Genomic DNA, 18,544 nt, shown 5'->3' with positions numbered 1-18,544 from the left:
GAGGCAAGAAAAGAGTGAGAAAGGAATTTAACTTCTTTAAATCTAAATCTGGATTTACGAAGAGAACAAAATAAGATAACAAAAATGATATTAAATTAAATATATTACATAAGGATATTAAATTATATTACATTTAAATGCACCAATTGTTCCAGTTACAGACATGGATTGACATAACGGATCAAAAAGGCCACTCTTCAAATAAAGATACATATGGGATGAATTTAAAAGAATGGTAAATGGGGTGCCTGAATGGCTCAGTCAGTTAGGTGTCTGACCTTGGCTCAGGTCATGATCTCCTAGTTCATGAGTTCAGGCTCTGCGATGGGCTCTATGCTGACAGCTCGGAGCCTGCACCTGTTTCAGATTCTGTGTCTCCCTCTCTCTCTGCCCCCCCTTGCTCACACTCTGCCTTTCTCTGTCTCTCAAAGATGAATAAACTTCAAAAAGTTTTAAACTACAATAAAAGAAAAGAATGGTAGAGAAAAGTATATCTTGAAACAATGAAAGGACAGAAAGATGTGGTTATATAAGTGTCACGTAAAGCGAAGGACTTGGCGGTTACAAGGGCTGAGTGCAGAGAGGGGGCAATGGCCTGACTGCTGGTGCGTCAGGTACCCTGAAGGTGCCCATCCTGCCATCCACCACCTAACCATGCTGCCTGCCCTTCAGGCCCTTCTCCATCTCCTGCAGCAGCTCCCCGGGGGAATCAGCCTTCTCCCCAGTGCACCCCCATCCTGCACCATAACCAGGGTATCCAGGAGGCCAACCCCTAGGTCCCTACCTGCTCCCTACCCACCACCTGCTCCTGCCATCCCTCCTGTGAATCCCTTGGCACCTGGCATGGTAAGACCAGGAATGCCGATGCAAAGAAGATGTGGAAGAAAATGAAGAAAGTTCTTACAGATATACAAAACCACAAGCATGGCAAATATTCCTCCTCCTCCTCCTCCTCCTCCTCCTCCTCCTCCTCCTTCTTCTCCTCCTTCTCTTCTACAGCACTGTTTCTGACTGAGTACAGGGCCTGGACCCTTCCCTCAAGCCTTTCTGGTTCTGCTCTCCGACCAAGAATCAGATGGCATCTTTGTACTGGGGAAAATTAGCCCCATCCCCCTCCTCCTTCACCCCTCTCTGAGCCTTACTCTGCTGTTCAGCCATGGCTGGCCGGGGGAATTGGATAAGAATGAATATGGGTTAGTAAAGACTGTCTTCTCACTACTTGGATGGACATTTCAGCTGATGAGTTTAGTAGAACTCTTTTTGGCAGATGATGAGTCTTCGCAGCTAACTACTGAAGACGAGTATAAGAGGTGTCAAATGTGATTTTTTAAACTTTTTTGCAATCTTCGTGGTGTCGTGGGAAGTGATATGGAGTTTTAATTATGGAAAAGAGAAACTCTACCATTGTAGTGATGGTGGGCAAACATTGGTCATTTACTGGCAAATACATTTCCCAGCAGGACTTTACTGACCCTACTAACTGGAAGGCTGCTGGGAAATGGAGTCCATTGGGTTGATAAGCTCTGCCTGCCCTTTTGGAACCTATCTCACAGGCGTCTCAAGCCCTTTGCTTTCTCCAGCTCTCATTTAATCCAAATAAAGCTCTTTATCCAAGGAAGAAAGGAAGGGAGGAAAGAAGGAAAGAGGAAAGGGAGAGAGATAGGGAGATAAAGAGAGAGAGAGAGAAAGAAAAGCAAACAAAAGGAAAGAAAAGATGAAAGAAAGAAGAAAGAAAGAAAGAAGAAAAGAAAGAAAGAAAAGAAAGAAAGAAAGAAAAAGAAAGAAAGAAAGAAAGAAAGAAAGAAAGAAAGAAAGAGAGACAGGAGAGAAAGAAAAAACAACATGAGAGGCAACTACTGTCACTGACCCTTTAAATTTCCTCTGTGCTCAGAGTCAGACCCTCAGACCCTCCAGGGTCTCCAAGGCCTCCCTGTCTGTTTCTCACCGGCAGTCCTGGGGGTGACAGAGACAGCTTTCTGTCTCAGGTCCCCATGGGCCTGCAGCAGTAAGTCAGAACTGATGTTTCTGCCCCATGTTGAGCACTAACAATAAGGATCATCCTCAGGCTGCAGGCTGAGAAAGTCCTAGAGGCCTTGTTCCCAGAGTGGGAGCCAGAGAACCGAGCTGAGATACCCGAGGGCCCATTTCTTCTGAGCACCACAGTTGTGGTAACGCTGAGAGAAATCTCTTGGAAGCAGCCCACATAATTTGCTCCAACACTGTTGCTAATTCCCGTCCAGGTGAGGGTCACCTTGTGCCCCTGAAACCCTGACAGGGAGGCCTCCTGTGTCGGGGCACACTGTGCCCAGGACCCTGCAACAGAGCAGTGGAGACACGGAGAGGCAGGTCCTGAGGGAATGCCTCCAGCTTGTTCTTCAAAAGAGAGGAAGAAGGAGCCCAGCACACCCCAGCCCATAATCACTCACCTTGCTTTCCACAGCCAGTCACCTAAGCGGAGAACAAGGGGGGAGAGGAGAGGGGTCCAGGTCAAGGTGGAGACAGCCCAGGCTGTGCCCCTGACTGAGCCCACCAGTGAGAGAACTGCACAAAGCCTCTCTCATCCCCTCCCCACTTTGGAGAGCAGAGAGGAATCCTTCATGAAAATCACTCCCCTCCTGGGTCCTGAAACCTACTCACTGAATATGGTGACAGCTGAGTGGGGGGTGGGGGTGGGGGACTGGGGAGCCAAATGTGGGCCCCGGTGAGCATAGAGCAGAGGGTACAAGGCAGGGTTCCAGGACTGGGTGCCCAGCTGAGACACCCCTCAGCCATCCCTGCACCTCCCTCATGCACAGGGACAGACGTCCAGCGCCCCCTGCTGTCTCAGAGTTCAGACTCACTTAGGACTGGGAGAAGGAACTGGAGTTGAGGAGAGAGAGGGACCCTCTGGACTTGAGCCTCCCTGGCACCCCACCCATCCCTACACAGGGTCGGGGGCTTCTGATCCCCCAAGTGCTACCTCCTGTGTGGCAGGCACCACCACATCTCAGTCCTTACTTCAGAGCTGTGGCTACCTCAGCATGAATCACTCAGTGCCCCCCACCACTTAGATAGTTGTGTTGTTGGGACGTCAGGTGAGTGACTCCCTCAGGGAAGTTGTGTCCTGCACTGAGGGATAAGAAGTGCAGAGGGCAGGCTCACCACTCCACAGGCTGTATCAGGAAGGCCTGAGGAGACATCCCATCTCTTTGTCATGTCAGGACACTTCCCACCCAGGCAAGCCAGTCCCCATAATCCTCTGCACCTGCCCCCATCCTCACACTTCATGGGGCAGGGTCCATTAACAAGAATGCACATGAGATTCTTCAAGGACACACTGTAATTAGAAACAAGGGACATGTGCCTCTCACGTTGCCTTTTCCCAAGAGCACGCATAGGCTATAGTCAGCAACACAGTCATCCCAGGATGCAGCCAGGAAGCCCCAATGGTGAGGGAGACACTGGAGGTGACTCGGTCCCTGGCACCAGAAGGGTTTCCCTTCCAGACGGGACTGCATATTTGGGAACCTGCAGAAGCTTGGGAATTGTAAGGAAAGAGCTCATCCCATGACTCAGAAGTTCCTGGTGCTCTAAGCCCTCCTTTCTCAGTGTGCAATGTATTATAATTACTCACACCAGATCCTTCTCTAGTCCTTCCGAGTGTCACACAAGGTTCTACTCCTCCTGTAAATATTCACACAATTGTTTTCCCCAGTGTTTATCTAATCCATCTCTGCACTGTTCATGACAACATCTAGGATCCTACATCTAGGATATATCTTCTGGAATTTATATCATACATATGTGTGTGTGTGTATATATACACATACATATATATATACATATATACATATATATATATGAAACACAAACTACATATAAATAAAACATAAGATAGTTATACACACACACACACTTCTAGTCATCGACTCTCGATTAACATAGAACCCTGTGCTCTAGTCCTATAAATATTTAATGCTTCCCATTGAATACGTCACATGAAACATCTCCTCTTTGTCTGTCATAGTGAGTCAGATGAAAACCCAACAGGCTCCACAACCTTGACAGTTTTGTTTGTCCTTTCAATACTGAGTGTCTGCAGTCTACCGGCACCTAGCTGGTGCCCAGGAAAGGTTTTTGAATTAAAAAGAATACATCAGTGAATAAAAAAAGAAAAAATACACATATCCACATTCTTTACCTTATTGCCAAAACTAGTATCTCTTCTATCATTTGAATCATCATAATCCATCCACATTTTTAAGCACAGAGATGGAGGTCATCTTAGACAAACACGTAGACCTCACACACAGCCTCCAGGTAATTCCTATCCAGGGATCTCCACAATAAATATAATGCTAAAATGTCCACACTACCCAAAGCACTCTATAAATTCAATGAAATCCCCATAAAACTCCAATGACATTTTGCACAGAAATTTAAAAAAAAAAACAAATTTTGTATAGAACCAGAAAAGACCCCAAACTGCCAAAGCAATCTTGAGAAGGAACAAACCTTGAGACACCATACTTTGCACTTTCAAATTATATTACAAACCTGTAGTCATGAAAACCAATGCGGTATTGTTCTCGAGAGACACATAGGTTGATGCCATAGAATAAAAACACCAGAAAGTCACTCAAGTTCCTCTTGACCACCAGGGAAGACATAGGCTGAAAACGGTCCTTTGCAAGGTCTCCGGAACAGAGCTACCATGGATTTGGGAGGGAATTCAGAAAGAATATACATGAAGCCTAGAGCAGATGCCCCAAATGGGATCCTTAGGATCTCACTGATATTTCCTGATGCACTTTGGGAGAGAAAACTGGAATGACTCAGACGTCTGACAATGAGCACATTGACATAGATGCCGAGATAGAGTGTGAGTCAACACACTCCACCTGGGTAAGAAGCACATGTAAAGAATAATCTCATTGGGGTCAGGTCCCATCTGCCAAACTTCCCCATGGGAGCTGCCCTCTGCTCTCTGCTGTTCCCTGCATTGGCATGGGTGCCTGGAGCCCTGTGTCCACTGTCATATTCAGTTAACTACTTCCCCTATTGGTACACATTTACTGTTAGAGGAATGTGTGTAGAGACAACTCCTCAGGCCTGACCCATGAACAGTCAAGGGAGCCATGGACAGTCTCACCCCCAGGAGTCTGAGTAGAACAGAGAGTCTGCCCTGAGGTGATGGGGGGCCACGTGGGGAGACCTGGCCTAACAGGTAGAGGAGAGTGGCTAGAGCAGTAGGGAGGCAGAAGTGGTCTCTGATGGGCTCTGCTAAAGTCATACAATGACTTGTCTGTGTCTGGACACTAAGGGGCACTCAAGGCCTGTTTCTGAGGGGTCACGGTAGATCAGAGATGAGAACTGCCACCTGCCACTGCCTGTGCCCTCTGCTCAGGCCTCACATCTGTGACCTCCCCACCCCTGCCCTGAAATTGCCCCCACCCTGCCCATCCCCCAGACATCCTCAGACAGAGGCACCTAAAGAAGTCAGTGAGGAGTCAGAAAACAGGGGGGTCGCATTTGCATGGTTGGGCCCTCCCCCTCTCAACAGATCAAGACGTGAAGGGTGAGGTGAAGGGAGACTCTGCTCAGCTGTGAGGCAACAGAAGGCAGGATCGGTGCTGACCTCCACCATGGCCTGGTCCCCTCTCCTCCTCACCCTCCTCGCTCACTGCACAGGTGACTTGATGTGGGGACACGAGAAGGGGTCCTGGAAGCACAAGTGTGCGCCTGATTCCTCCTCTTGTCTCTACACCCCAGGAATATCCTCTCTGTTGTTTCTCTTTCCAGGGATTTGGGCTCAGTCGGGGCCGAATCAACCATCTTCAGTGTCTGGGGCCCTGGGCCAGAGGGTCACTATCTCCTGCACTGGAGTTGGTAGTTACGTGGATTGGTACCAACAAATCCCAGGAATGGCCCCCAAAACCATCATCTATAATAATAGCAACCGACCCTCAGGGGTCCCAGATCGATTCTCCGGCTCCAAGTCTGGCAGCACAGGCACTCTGACCATCACTGGGCTCCAGGCTGAGGACGAGGCTGATTATTACTGCTTATCGTGGTACAGCAGTGGCAGTGTTTACACAGTGGTCCAGGCCTGTGGGGAAGTGAGACAAAAACCTAGTTACTAATCTGTAAAGAGGGAAACACATCAGCAGTTGCCTCCTCAGCTTAGACTGTGATTCTGCTCATTCCGTGGCTGATGACTTGGACGCAAGTCCATGCAAGGGCACCTCCCATGAGTGAGGTTCCTCTTGGCCTTTCTGTCCTCAAAGTCACTCTCAGAAAACCCTTGTGACACAGAGTCTTGATGGAAGACAAATCTCTTGTTTTATCAGCTGAGGTATTTTACTTCTAGGCCTGATCATATCAATTTTTCCTTCTGATATAAAAATAAATGAAGCATTTTTATTTTTTCTCTGAACTCTACCCATGTGGTGCCTGAAGAATACATAAGCCTTATTTGCATCTGGTACTATTATCTCCATGGCAGTGGCTAGTCTCCTCTTCTTATCTATTATTTGTGAAAAACTGCCAATTTAAAATTATAAAATTATGAAGATAAGTTTCAAAACCTTTGTCCATCGGAAAATCTCTGCACTTCAATGTTTATAACAACTGATTCCTCATCACTAAAGCCTGAAAGCACCCTAAGCTTGGCACATGGATATTTATTCTAGGTTTAAAATACTCACCCAAACCAGGAACCAACTAAGAGGTCACCCAGGAGGTGCCACTTTTATAAATAATTTGATAATTATATCCAACATTGGAAGAAGCAAAACTCTGCAAACATCTGTAGGTCGCGGGGGTGCTAAACGCTGAAAAAGAATTAATCATGTGACAGAGGAAAACACTCTGAGCCACAGAATTATTCTATATGATACTAATGGCACTTAAATGACACTCTGTCATTGTCTGTCATTGTCTCCCAAACAAACGCAAGCAAATCAGTGCACAACCACCACAAATACCCGTGTGCGCACACACACAAGGACAGGGTGTGTCTAGGAGCTCACGAGCCAACTTAAAGGGCCCCCATGAGGCAAAACTAGAAAGATTTCAACCACAGGAACATAAAAGGATTGGGTTGTAACTCAGTGTCTACACATATGTCTGCCGTCCATATTGTTAACTGATGGTATAAATAAATGGAATCACATGAGACACATTCCCGTGCAGAGATTTCATGGAACAGGTGTAAACCCTTGGCTTGAATGATGTCAGGCATAACCCCCACTCAGTAAGTATGGACAAAGGCACCAACAAGAGGGACAGTCTGAAGAAGTGTCACAGTAAGAAAAGCTTAAGGACAATTCACAACTGAATGTCACAAAGAATCTTAAACTGGATCTTACTGCAGAAAAAGGACATTAGGAAAAAACTAAGAAAATCTGAATAAACTGTGGATATTAATTGTTACGCGTTGAATTGTGTCTCCAACAATTCATGTGATTAAATCTTCTAAAAACTCCCATTTTTCAGGATGAGAACCTATTTGGAAATGAGACTGTTGCAGATGTAATTACCAGGGTGAGACCAGTAAAGTGTAACTGCATGTGTTCTAGGCTTTCTCTGTCTTTGTTTTTCCTCTGACTCGGCCTGCAATGATGCTGAAAGGAATCTCACTATTTTAGAGAAAAAAGCCTATGAACCCATCCTACCTTGTCCAGAGAACCCTGGTATTACCGGAAAAAATCTAGACATTTTGTTGTCTTTTCACTGCTAACCCATGGAACATTTACCAAATAAAGATAATAAGGTTGAATGTGAGTGGGATTGCCTTTCCTGAATTCCCCTAAATGGATGAGCAGAGAACAAATTTCTAAGAAGATAGATTCCCTTGTACGGTATAATGGTTTATATCAATGTTGACACTGAGAACCCTTACAAAACCGGACCAATAGAGAGGCAAACAGGTCATAAGTATACCAGAGAAGAAAATAAATTCCAGACTAAGTATAAAGGCCTGGTCAAAACCCAGATTGGGAATTCAGTGGATACTTCTCTGCGGAGAACAGGTAGTCTTTTGACAAACAGAGACTTCAGATGCCCCAGAGCCTGTACCATGGAGGTGGTGGGATAACAGGAGACTCTCACAATACAGCAACAACAGCAAAAAGTATTCAAAGTTCAAGGATAACCCCCATGGACTTTTTATCACATATGAACCGGGAGTGATCCTGGGAAATATGAGGCTTTGAAATTGGTTTCGATTGGAGACTGGTAGGGGTGCCTGGATGGCTCAGTCGGTTAAGCTTCAGACTTTGGCTCAGGTCTTGATCTCGTGGTTCATTAACCAAAGCCCTGCCTGGGGCTCTGTGCCACAGAATCAGAGCCTGGAGCTTGCTTTTGATTCTGCGTCTCCCGCTCTCTCTCTGTACCTCCCTGCTCTCTCTCTCTCTCTCTCTCTCTCTCTCTCTCTATGTCTCTCTTTTTTCTTTCTCTCTGTCCTCTCTCTCTAAAAAAAAATAAACATTAAAACAAATTTAGATCGGAGACTGGTAGCGATGCCAGGCCCCCGCAGCAAGCAAACCCAATGTCAGGGAACACTAATATGTCCAGGAACATAAACATTGTAAAATAAGCCCTATGTTGACCAGCCGGGACGTTGTCAGTGACCTGAAGAAAATTAATGTCTCCATTCCAAGCACCCAGAAGAGGATCTACTCATGCTCCTTCCCTGAATACTGAAAGCTCAAATATCCATCTGCAAAGGTCAGAGTGTCCTCTAGGGATGTTGTGTGTTGTCAGAGCAGCTGGGTGACCAAGACCGGGGTCAGCGGTGGCCTGTTCACACTGGCACTGAGAGGACAGGGCTGTGAGGCAGGCCAGAAGGAAAATACCTGAACAGGTATCTTCCAGACAGACCTTACTAGCCGACAGAGCTCAGTCCCATGACCCAGAAGTTCCTGGTGCTCTAAGCCCTCCTTTCTCAGTGTGCAATGTATTATAATTACTCACACCAGATCCTTCTCTAGGCCTTCTCTGTGTCACACAAGGTTCTACTCATATGTAAATATTCACACAATTATTTTCCCCAGTGGTTTATCTAATCCATCTCTGCACTGTTCATGACAATACAACTAGGATATATCTCCTGGGATTTGTATCATATATATACACACATATATATGTGTATATGTATATATATATATATATATATATATATACACACACGTACATATATGTGTACATATAAAAATATATGAAACACAAACTACATATAAATAAAACATAAGATACAGTTACATGCGCACATACACACTTCTAGTCATCGACTCTTGGTTAACATAGAACCGTGTGCTCTAGCGTATAAATATTTAATCCTTCCCATTGAATACCTCACAAGAAACATCTCCTCCTTGTCTGTCATAGTGAGTCACATGAAAACCCAACATGCCCCACGACCTTGACAGTTTTGTTTGTCCTTGCAACACTGAGTGTCTGCAGCTTACCAATACTTCGCTGGTGCTCAGGAAAGGTTTTTGATTTTTAAAGAATACATCAGTGAAAAAAAGGAAAAATGCACATATCCACATTCTTTACCTTATTGCCAAAACTAGTATCTCTTCTTTTGTTTGAATCATGATAATCCATCCACATTTTTAAGCACAGAGATGGAGGTCATCTTAGACAAACACGTAGACCTCACACACAGCCTCCAGGTAATTCCTAAATCCAGGGATCTCCACAATAAATGTAATGCTAAAATATCCACACTGCCCAAAGCACTCTATAAATTCAATGCAATCCCCATAAAAATTCCAATGAAGTTTTGCACAGAGATAAAAAAAAAAACCTGAATTTCGTATAGAACCAGTAAAGACCCCAAACTGCCAAAGCAATCTTGAGAAGGAACAAACCTCAAGACACCATACTTTGCACTTTCAAATTATATTACAAAGCTGTAGTCATGAAAACAAATGTGGTATTGTTCTCAGGAGACACATAGATTCATGCCATAGAATAAAAACACCAGAAAGTCATTCAAGTTCCTCTTGACCACCAGGGAAGACATAGGCTGAAAACAGGACCTTTTCAAGGTCTCCGGAACAGAGCTACCATGGATTTGGGAAGGAATTCAGAAAGAATATACATGAATCCTAGAGCAGATGCCCCAAATGGGATCCTTAGGATCTCACTGATATTTCCTGATGCACTTTGGGAGAGAAAACTGGAATGACTCAGACGTCTGACAATGAGCACATTGACATAGATGCCGGGATAGAGTGTGAATCAACACACTCCACCTGGGTAAGAAGCACATGTAAAGAATAATCTCATCAGGGTCAGGTCCCATCTGCCAAAATTCCCCATGGGAGCTGCCCTCTGCTCTCTGCTGCTTCCTGCATTGGGATGAGTGCCTGAACCCCTGCCTCCGCTGTCATATCCAGTTAACTCCTTCTCCTATTGGTACACATTTACTGTTAGAGGAATGTGTGTAGAGACAACTCTTCAGTCCTGATCCATGAACAGTCAAGGGAGCCATGGACAGGCTCACCCCCAGGAGTCTGAGTAGAACAGAGAGTCTGCCCTGAGGTGATGGGGGGCCACATGTGGGACACCTGGTCTAACCCTGAGGCAGGGGAGAGTGGCTAGAGCAGTGGGGAGGCAGAAGTGGTCTCTGATGGGCTGTGCTCACCTCATACAATGGCATGTCTGTGTCTGGACGCTAAGGGGCACTCAAGTTCTGTTTCTGAGGGGTCACGGTAGATCAGAGATGAGAACTGCCACCTGCCACTGCCTGTGCCCTCTGCTCAGGGCTCACATCTGTGACCTCCCCACCCACTGCCCTGAAATTGCCCCTCCCTTACCCATCCCCCTGACATACTCACACAGAGGCACCTAAAGAAGTCAGTGAGGAGTCAAAAAACAGGGGGGTCGCATTTGCATGGTTGGGCCCTCCCCCTTTCAACAAATCAAGAGGTGAAGGGAGAGGTGAAGGGAGGCTCTGCTCAGCTGTGAGGCAACAGAAGGCAGGATCGGTGCTGACCTCCGCCATGGCCTGGTCTCCTCTTCTCCTCACCCTCCTCGCTCACTGCACAGGTGACTCGATGTGGGGACACGGGAAGGGGTCCTGGAAGCACAAGTGTGCGCCTGATTCCTCCTCTTGTCTCTACACCCCAGGAATATCCTCTCTGTTTGTTTCTCCTTCCAGGGTCTTGGGCTCAGTCGGGGCTGACTCAACCATCCTCAGTGTCTGGGGCCCTGGGCCAGAGGGTCACTATCTCCTGCACTGGAGTTGGTAGTTACGTGGGTTGGTACCAACAAATCCCAGGAATGGCCCCCAAAACCATCATCTATGATAATAGCAACCGACCCTCAGGGGTCCCAGATCGATTCTCCGGCTCCAAGTCTGGCAGCACAGGCACCCTGACCATCACTGGGCTCCAGGCCGAGGACGAGGCCGATTATTACTGCTCATCGTGGTACAGCAGTGGCAGTGCTTACACAGTGGTCCAGGCCTGTGGGGAAGTGAGACAAAAACCTAGTTACTCATCTGTAAAGAGGGAAACACATCAACAGTTGCCTCCTGAGCTTAGCCTGTGATTCCGCTCATTCTGTGGCTGATGACTTGGGCACAGGTCCATGCAAAGTCACCTCCCGTGAGTGAGGTTCCTCCTGTCCTTTCTGTCCTCAAAGTCAATCTCAGAAAACCCTTCCGACACAGAGTCTTGATGGAAGACAAATCTCTTGTTTTATCAGCTGAGGTATTTTACTTCTAGGCCAGATCATATCAATTTTTCCTTCTGATATAAAAATAAATGACGCATTTTTATTTTTTCTCTGATCTCTACCCATGTGGTGCCTGAAGAATAAGTCAGCCTTATTTGCATCTGGTACTATTATCTCCATGGCAGTGCCTAGTCTCTTCTTCTTATCTATTATTTGTGAAAAAATGCCAATTTAAAATTATAAAATTATGAGGATAAGTTTCATAAATTTTGTCCATAGGAAAAACCCTGCACTTCAATGTTTATAACAACTGATTCCTAATCACTAAAGCCTGAAAGCACCCTAAACATGGCACATGGATATTTATTCTACGTTTAAAATAATCACCCAAACCAGGAACCAACTAAGAGGTCACCAAGGAGGTGCCACTTTTATAAATAATTTGATAATTATATCCAACATTGGAAGAAGCAAAACTCTGCAAACATCTGTAGGTCGCGGGGGTGCTAAACACTGAAAAAGAATTAATCGTGTGAACAGAGGAAAACACTCTGAGCCACAGAATTATTCTATATGATACTAATGGCACTTAAATGACACTCTGTCATTGTCTGGCATTGTCTCCCAAACAAACGCAAGCACATCAGCGCACAACCACCACACATACCCGTGTGCGCACACACACAAGGACAGGGTGTGTCTAGGAGCTCACGAGCCAACCTAAAGGGCCCCCATGAGGCAAAACTAGAAAGATTTCGACCACAGGAACATAAAAGGATTGGGTTGTAACTCAGTGTCTACACATATGTCTGCCGTCTATATTGTTAACTGATGATATAAATATATGGAATCAGATGAGACACATTTCCGTGCAGAGATTTCATGGAACAGGTGTAAACCCTTGGCTTGAATGACGTCAGGCATAGCCCGCACTCAGTAAGTATGCACAAAAGCACCAAAAGAGGGACAGTCTGAAGAAGTGTCACAGTAAGAGAAGCTTAAGGACAATTCACAACTCAATGTCGCAAAGAATCATAAACTGGATCATACAACAGAAAAAGGACACTAGGTAAAAACTAAGAAAATCTGAATAAACTGTGGATATTAATTGTTACGCGTTGAACTGTGTCTCCAATAATTCATGTGATTAAAAGTTCTAAAAACTCCCATATTTCAGGATGAGACCTTTTTGGAAATGAGACTGTTGCAGATGTAATTACCAGGGTGAGACCAGTAGAGTGTAACTGCATGTGTTCTAGGCTTTCTCTGTCTTTGTTTTCCCTCTGACTCGGCCTGCAATGATGCTGAAAGGAATCTCACTATTTTAGAGAAAAAAGCCTATGAACCCATCCTACCTTGTCCAGAGAACCCTGGTATGACCGGAAAAATCTAGACATTTTGTTGTCTTTTCACCGTTAACCCATGGAACATTTACCAAATAAAGATAATAGGGTTGAATGTGAGTGGGATTCGTTCCCTGAATGCCCCTTAATGGATGAGCAGAGAACAAATTTCTAAGATAGATTTTCTTGTACTGTATAATGGTTTATACCAATGTTCATTCGAGAACACTTACAAAACTGGACTAATAGAGAGGCAAATGGGTCATGAGTATACTAGAGAAGAAAATTAAATTCCAGACTAAGTATAAAGGTCTGGTCAAAACCCAGATTGGGAAGAGAGTACAGTGGGTACTTGTTTGCGGAGAGCCGGTAGTCTTTTGACAAACAGAGACTTCACAGACCCCAGAGCCTGTACCATGAAAGTGATAGGATATAACAGGAGATTCTCATAATACAGCAACAACAGCAAAAAGAATTCAAAGTTCAAGGATAACCCCCATGGACTTTTTATCACGTATGAACCGGGAGTGAACCTGGGAAATATGAGGCCTTGAAATTGGTTTCGATTGGAGACTGGTAGGGGTGCCTGGGTAGCTCAGTCGGTTAAGTTTAGGAATTTGGCTCAGTACATGATCTCGTGGTTCGTGAGCCGAAGCCCTGCCTTGGGCTCTGTGCCACGGAATCAGAGCCTGGAGCTTGCTCTTGATTCTGTGTCTCCCGCTATCTCTCTGTAACTCCCTGCTCGCTCTCTCTCTCTGTCTTTCTGTCTCTCTATGTCTTAAAAAAAATAAACTTTAAAACAAATTTAGATTGGAGACTGGTAGTGATGCCAGGGCCCTGCAGCAAGCAAACCTAATGTCAGGGAACACTAATATGTCCAGGAACATAAACACTGTAAACTAAGCCCCATGGTGAGCAGCCTGGACGCTGTTAGTGACCCGAAGAAAATTAATGTCTCCATCCCAATCACCCAGGAGAGGATGCAATCATGCTCTTTCCTTGGGCACTGAAAGCTCAAATATCCATCTGCAAAGGTCAGAGTGTCCTCTAGGGATGCTGTGTGTTATCAGAGCAGCTGGGTGACCAGGACCGGGGTCAGCGGTGGCCTGTTCACACTGGCACTGAGAGACTGAGCTGTGAGGCAGGCCAGCAGGAAAATACCCGAACAGGTATCATCCAGACAGACCTTACTACCCAACGGAGCTCAGTCCCATGACCCAGAAGTTCCTGGTGCTCTAAGCCCTCCTTTCTCAGTGTGCAATGTATTATAATTACTCACACCAGATCCCTCTCCAGTCCTTCTCTGTGTCACACAAGTTTCTACTCCTCCTGTAAATATTCACACAATTATTTTCCCCAGTGGTTTATCTAATCCCTCTCTATACTGTTCATGACAATACATCTAGGATATATCTCCTGGGATTTATATCATATATATATATATATATATATATATATATATATATACACACATATATATGTATGTATATATATATATACACATATATATGTATATATATATACACATATATATGTGTATATATATATATACATACATATATATACATATACATATATATATATACACACACACACATATATATATATAAAACACAAACTTCATAAAGATAATACATAAGATACAGTTATACACATACACACTTCTAGTCATCAACTCTCGGTTAACATACAACCGTGTGTTCTAGTCCTATAAATATTTAATGCTTCCCATTGAATACCTCACAAGAAACATCTCCTCCTTGTCTGTCATAGTGAATCAGATGAAAACCCAACAGGCTCCACGACCTTGACAGTTTTGTTTGTCCTCCCACACTAAGTGTCTGCACCTTACCGGTACTTAGCTGGTGCCCAGGAAAGGTTTTGATTTAAAAAGAGTACATCAGTGAAAAAAATAAAAATAAAAAATGCACATATCCACATTCTTTACCTTATTGCCAAAACTAGTATCTTTTCTTTCGTTTGAATCATCATAATCCATCCACATTTTTAACCACAGAGATGGAGGTCATCTTAGACAAACACTTAGACCTCATACACAACCTTCAGGTAGTTCCTAAATCCAGGCATCTCCACAATAAATATAATGCTAAAATGTCCACACTACTCAAAGCACTCTATAAATTCAATGCAATCCCCATAAAAATTCCAATGACATTTTTCACAGAAACTAAAAAAACCCGAATTTGTATACAACCAGAAAAGACCCCAAATTGCCAAAACAATCTTGAGAAGGAACAAACCTCGAGACACCATACTTCCCATTTGAAATTATATTAACAAAGCTGTAGTCATGAAAACCAACGTGGTATTGTTCTCGAGAGACACATAGATTGATGCCATAGAATAAAAAGACCAGAAAGTCATTCAAGTTCCTCTTACACCCAAGGAACGCATAGGCTGAAACGGGCCTTTGCAAGGTCTCCGGAACAGAGCTACCATGATTTGGGAAGGAATTCAGAAAGAGTATACATGAATCCTAGAGCAGATTCCCCAGATGGGATCCTTAGGATCTCACTGATATTTCCTGATGCACTTTGGGAGAGAAAACTGGAATGACTCAGACGTCTGACAATGAGCACATTCACATAGATCCCAAGATAGAGTGTGAATCAACACACTCCATCTAAGAAGCACATGTAAAGAACGATCTCATCAGGGTCAGGTCCATCTGCCAAATTTCCCCATGGGAGCTGCCCTCTGTTCTCTGCTGCTCCCAGGCACCCATGCCTGGAGCCCTGCCTCCGCTGTCATATCCAGATAACTCCTTCCCCTATTGGTACACCTTTACTCTTACAGGAATGTGTATAGAGACACCTCCTCTGGCCTGACCCATGAACAGTCAAGGGAGCCATGGACAGGCTCACCCCCAGGAGTTTGAGTAGAACAGAGTCTGCCCTGAGGTGATGGGGGCCACATGTGGGGACACCTGGCCTAGCCCTGAAGCAGGACAGAGGCTAGAGCAGTGGGGAGGCAGAAGTGGTCTCTGATGGGCTCTGCTAACGTCATACAATGGCATGTCTGTGTCTGGACGCTAAGGGGCACTCAAGCCCTGTTTCTTAGGGGTCATGGTAGACCAGAGCTGAGTCCTGCCACCTGCCACTGTCTGTGCCCTCGGCTCAGGGCTCACATCTGTGACCTCCCCACCCCCTGCCCTAAAGTTGCCCCTCCCTTGCTCATCCCCCTGGCCTCCTCAGGCAGAGGCACCTATAGAAGTCAGTGAGGAGTCAGAAAACAGGGGGGTCGCATTTGCATGGTTGGGCCCTCCCCCTCTCAACAGATCAAGAGGTGAAGGGAGAGGTGAAGGGAGACTCTGCTCAGCTGTGAGGCAACAGAAGGCAGGATCGGTGCTGACCTCCGCCATGGCCTGGTCCCCTCTCTTCCTCACCCTCCTCGCTCACTGCACAGGTGACTCGATGTGGGGACACGGGAAGGGGTTCTGGAAGCACAGGTGTGGGCCTGATTCCTCCTCTTGTCTCTAGACCCCAGGAATATCCTCTCTGTTGTTTCTCTTTCCAGGGATTTGGGCTCAGTCGGGGCCGAATCAACCATCCTCAGTGTCTGGGGCCCTGGGCCAGAGGGTCACTATCTCCTGCACTGGAGTTGGTAGTTACGTGGGCTGGTACCAACAAATCCCAGGAATGGCCCCCAAAACCATCATCTATGATAATAGCAACCGACCCTCAGGGGTCCCTGATCGATTCTCCGGCTCCAAGTCTGGCAGCACAGGCACCCTGACCATCACTGGGCTCCAGGCCGAAGACGAGGCTGGTTATTACTGCTCATCATGGTATAGCAGTGGCAGAGCTTACACAGTGGTCCAGGCCTGTGGGGAAGTGAGACAAAAACCTAGTTACTCATCTGTAAAGAGGGAAACACATCAGCAGTTGCCTTCTCAGCTTAGCCTGTGATTCTGCTCATTCTGTGGCTGATGACTTGGGCGCAGGTCCATGCAAGGGCACCTCCCGTGAGTGAGGTTCCTCCTGTCCTTTCTGTCCTCAAAGTCACTCTCAGAAAGCCCTTCCAACACAGAGTCTTGATGAAAGAGAAATCTCTTGTTTTATCAGCTGAGGTATTTTATTCTAGGCCAGATCATATCAATTTTTCCTTCTGATATAAAAAGAAATGAAGCATTTTCATTTTTCCTCTGAACTCTACCCATGTGGTACCTGAAAAATAAGTCAGCCTTATTTGCATCTGGTACTATTATCTCATTGGTGGTGTCTAGTGTTGTCTTGTTATCTCTTATTTGTGAAAAAATGCCAATTTAAAATTATAAAATTATGAAGATAAGTTTCAAAACTTTTGTCCATAGGAAAAACCCTGCACTTCAATGCTTATAATAACTTATTCCTAATCACTAAGGCCTGGAAGCAACTTAAACTTGGCACATGGATACTTATTCTAAGTTTAAATGTAAATACCCAAACCAGGAACCAACTAAGAGGTCACCCAGGAGGTGCCACTTTTATAAATAATTTGATAATTATATCCAACATTGGAAGAAGCAAAACTCTGCAAACATCTGTAGGTCGTGGGGGTGCTAAACACCGAAAAAGAATTAATCATGTGAACAGAGGAAAACACTCTGAGCCACAGATTATTCTATATGATACTAATGGCCCTTAAATGACACTCTGTCATTGTCTGGCATTGTCTCCCAAACAAACGCAAGCAAATCAGCGCACAACCACCACACATACCCATGTGAGCACACACACAAGGACAGGGTTTGTCTAGGAGCTCTCAAGCCAACCTAAAGGGCCCCCCTGAGGCAAAACTAGAAAGATTTCAACCACAGGAACATAAAAGGATTGGGTTGTAACTCAGTGTCTACACATGTATCTGCCGTCCATATTGTTAACTGATGGTATAAATAAATGGATCAGATGAGACACATTCCCGTCCAGAGATTTCATGGAACAGGTGTAATCCCTTGGCTTGAATGACGTCAGGCATAACCCCCACTCAGTAAGTATGGACAAAGGCACCAACAAGAGGGACAGTCTGAAGAAGTGTCACAGTAAGAGAAGCTTAAGGACAATTCACAACTCAATGTCTCAAAGAATCTTAAACTGGATCTTACTACAGAAAAAGGACATTAGGGAAAAACTAAGAAAATCTGAAAAAACTGTGGATATTAATTGTTACGCGTTGAACTGTGTCTCCAACAATTCATGTGATTAAAAGTTCTAAAAACTCTCATATTTCAGGATGAGACCTTTTTGTAAATGAGACTGTTGCAGATGTAATTACCAGGGTGAGACCAGTAAAGTGTAAGAGCATGTGTCATAGTCTTTCTCTGTTTTCCCTCTGACTCGGTCTGGAATGATGCTGAAAGGAATCTCACTATTTTAGAGAAAAAGGCCTATGAACCCATCCTACATTGTCCAGAGAACCCTGATATTACCGGAAAAAATCCAGACATTTTGTTGTCTTTTCACTGTTAACCCATGGAACATTACCAAATAAATATAATAGGGATGAATGTGAGTGGGATTCCCTTCCCTGAA

The 18,544-nt window shown here is 45.0% G+C and overlaps 1 protein-coding gene across 2 annotated transcripts in view; it reads left to right on the top strand.

The window, feature by feature from the left end:
• The window catches only part of LOC132675490 (immunoglobulin lambda-1 light chain-like), a 500,428-nt gene that overhangs the window by 15,096 nt on the left and 466,788 nt on the right, over positions 1 to 18,544 (top strand). The window contains exons 1-2 of one of the 2 annotated variants that reach the window (XM_078435658.2): positions 10,959 to 11,040; positions 11,153 to 11,444. The exons of the other annotated variant lie outside the window; for it this stretch is intronic. Coding sequence (XP_078291784.1) covers positions 10,995 to 11,040; positions 11,153 to 11,444 — 338 coding nt within the window. The 5' untranslated portion in view covers positions 10,959 to 10,994. Of the gene's footprint in view, positions 1 to 10,958; positions 11,041 to 11,152; positions 11,445 to 18,544 lie in introns of those variants that run through there. 2 annotated transcript variants of the gene reach the window in all.

Source organism: Panthera onca, chromosome D3, assembly GCF_046562875.1.
Source record: "Panthera onca isolate mPanOnc1 chromosome D3, mPanOnc1 haplotype 2, whole genome shotgun sequence".
Lineage (NCBI taxonomy): Eukaryota > Metazoa > Chordata > Mammalia > Carnivora > Felidae > Panthera > Panthera onca.
This window is presented reverse-complemented; position numbering and strand designations above follow the sequence as displayed.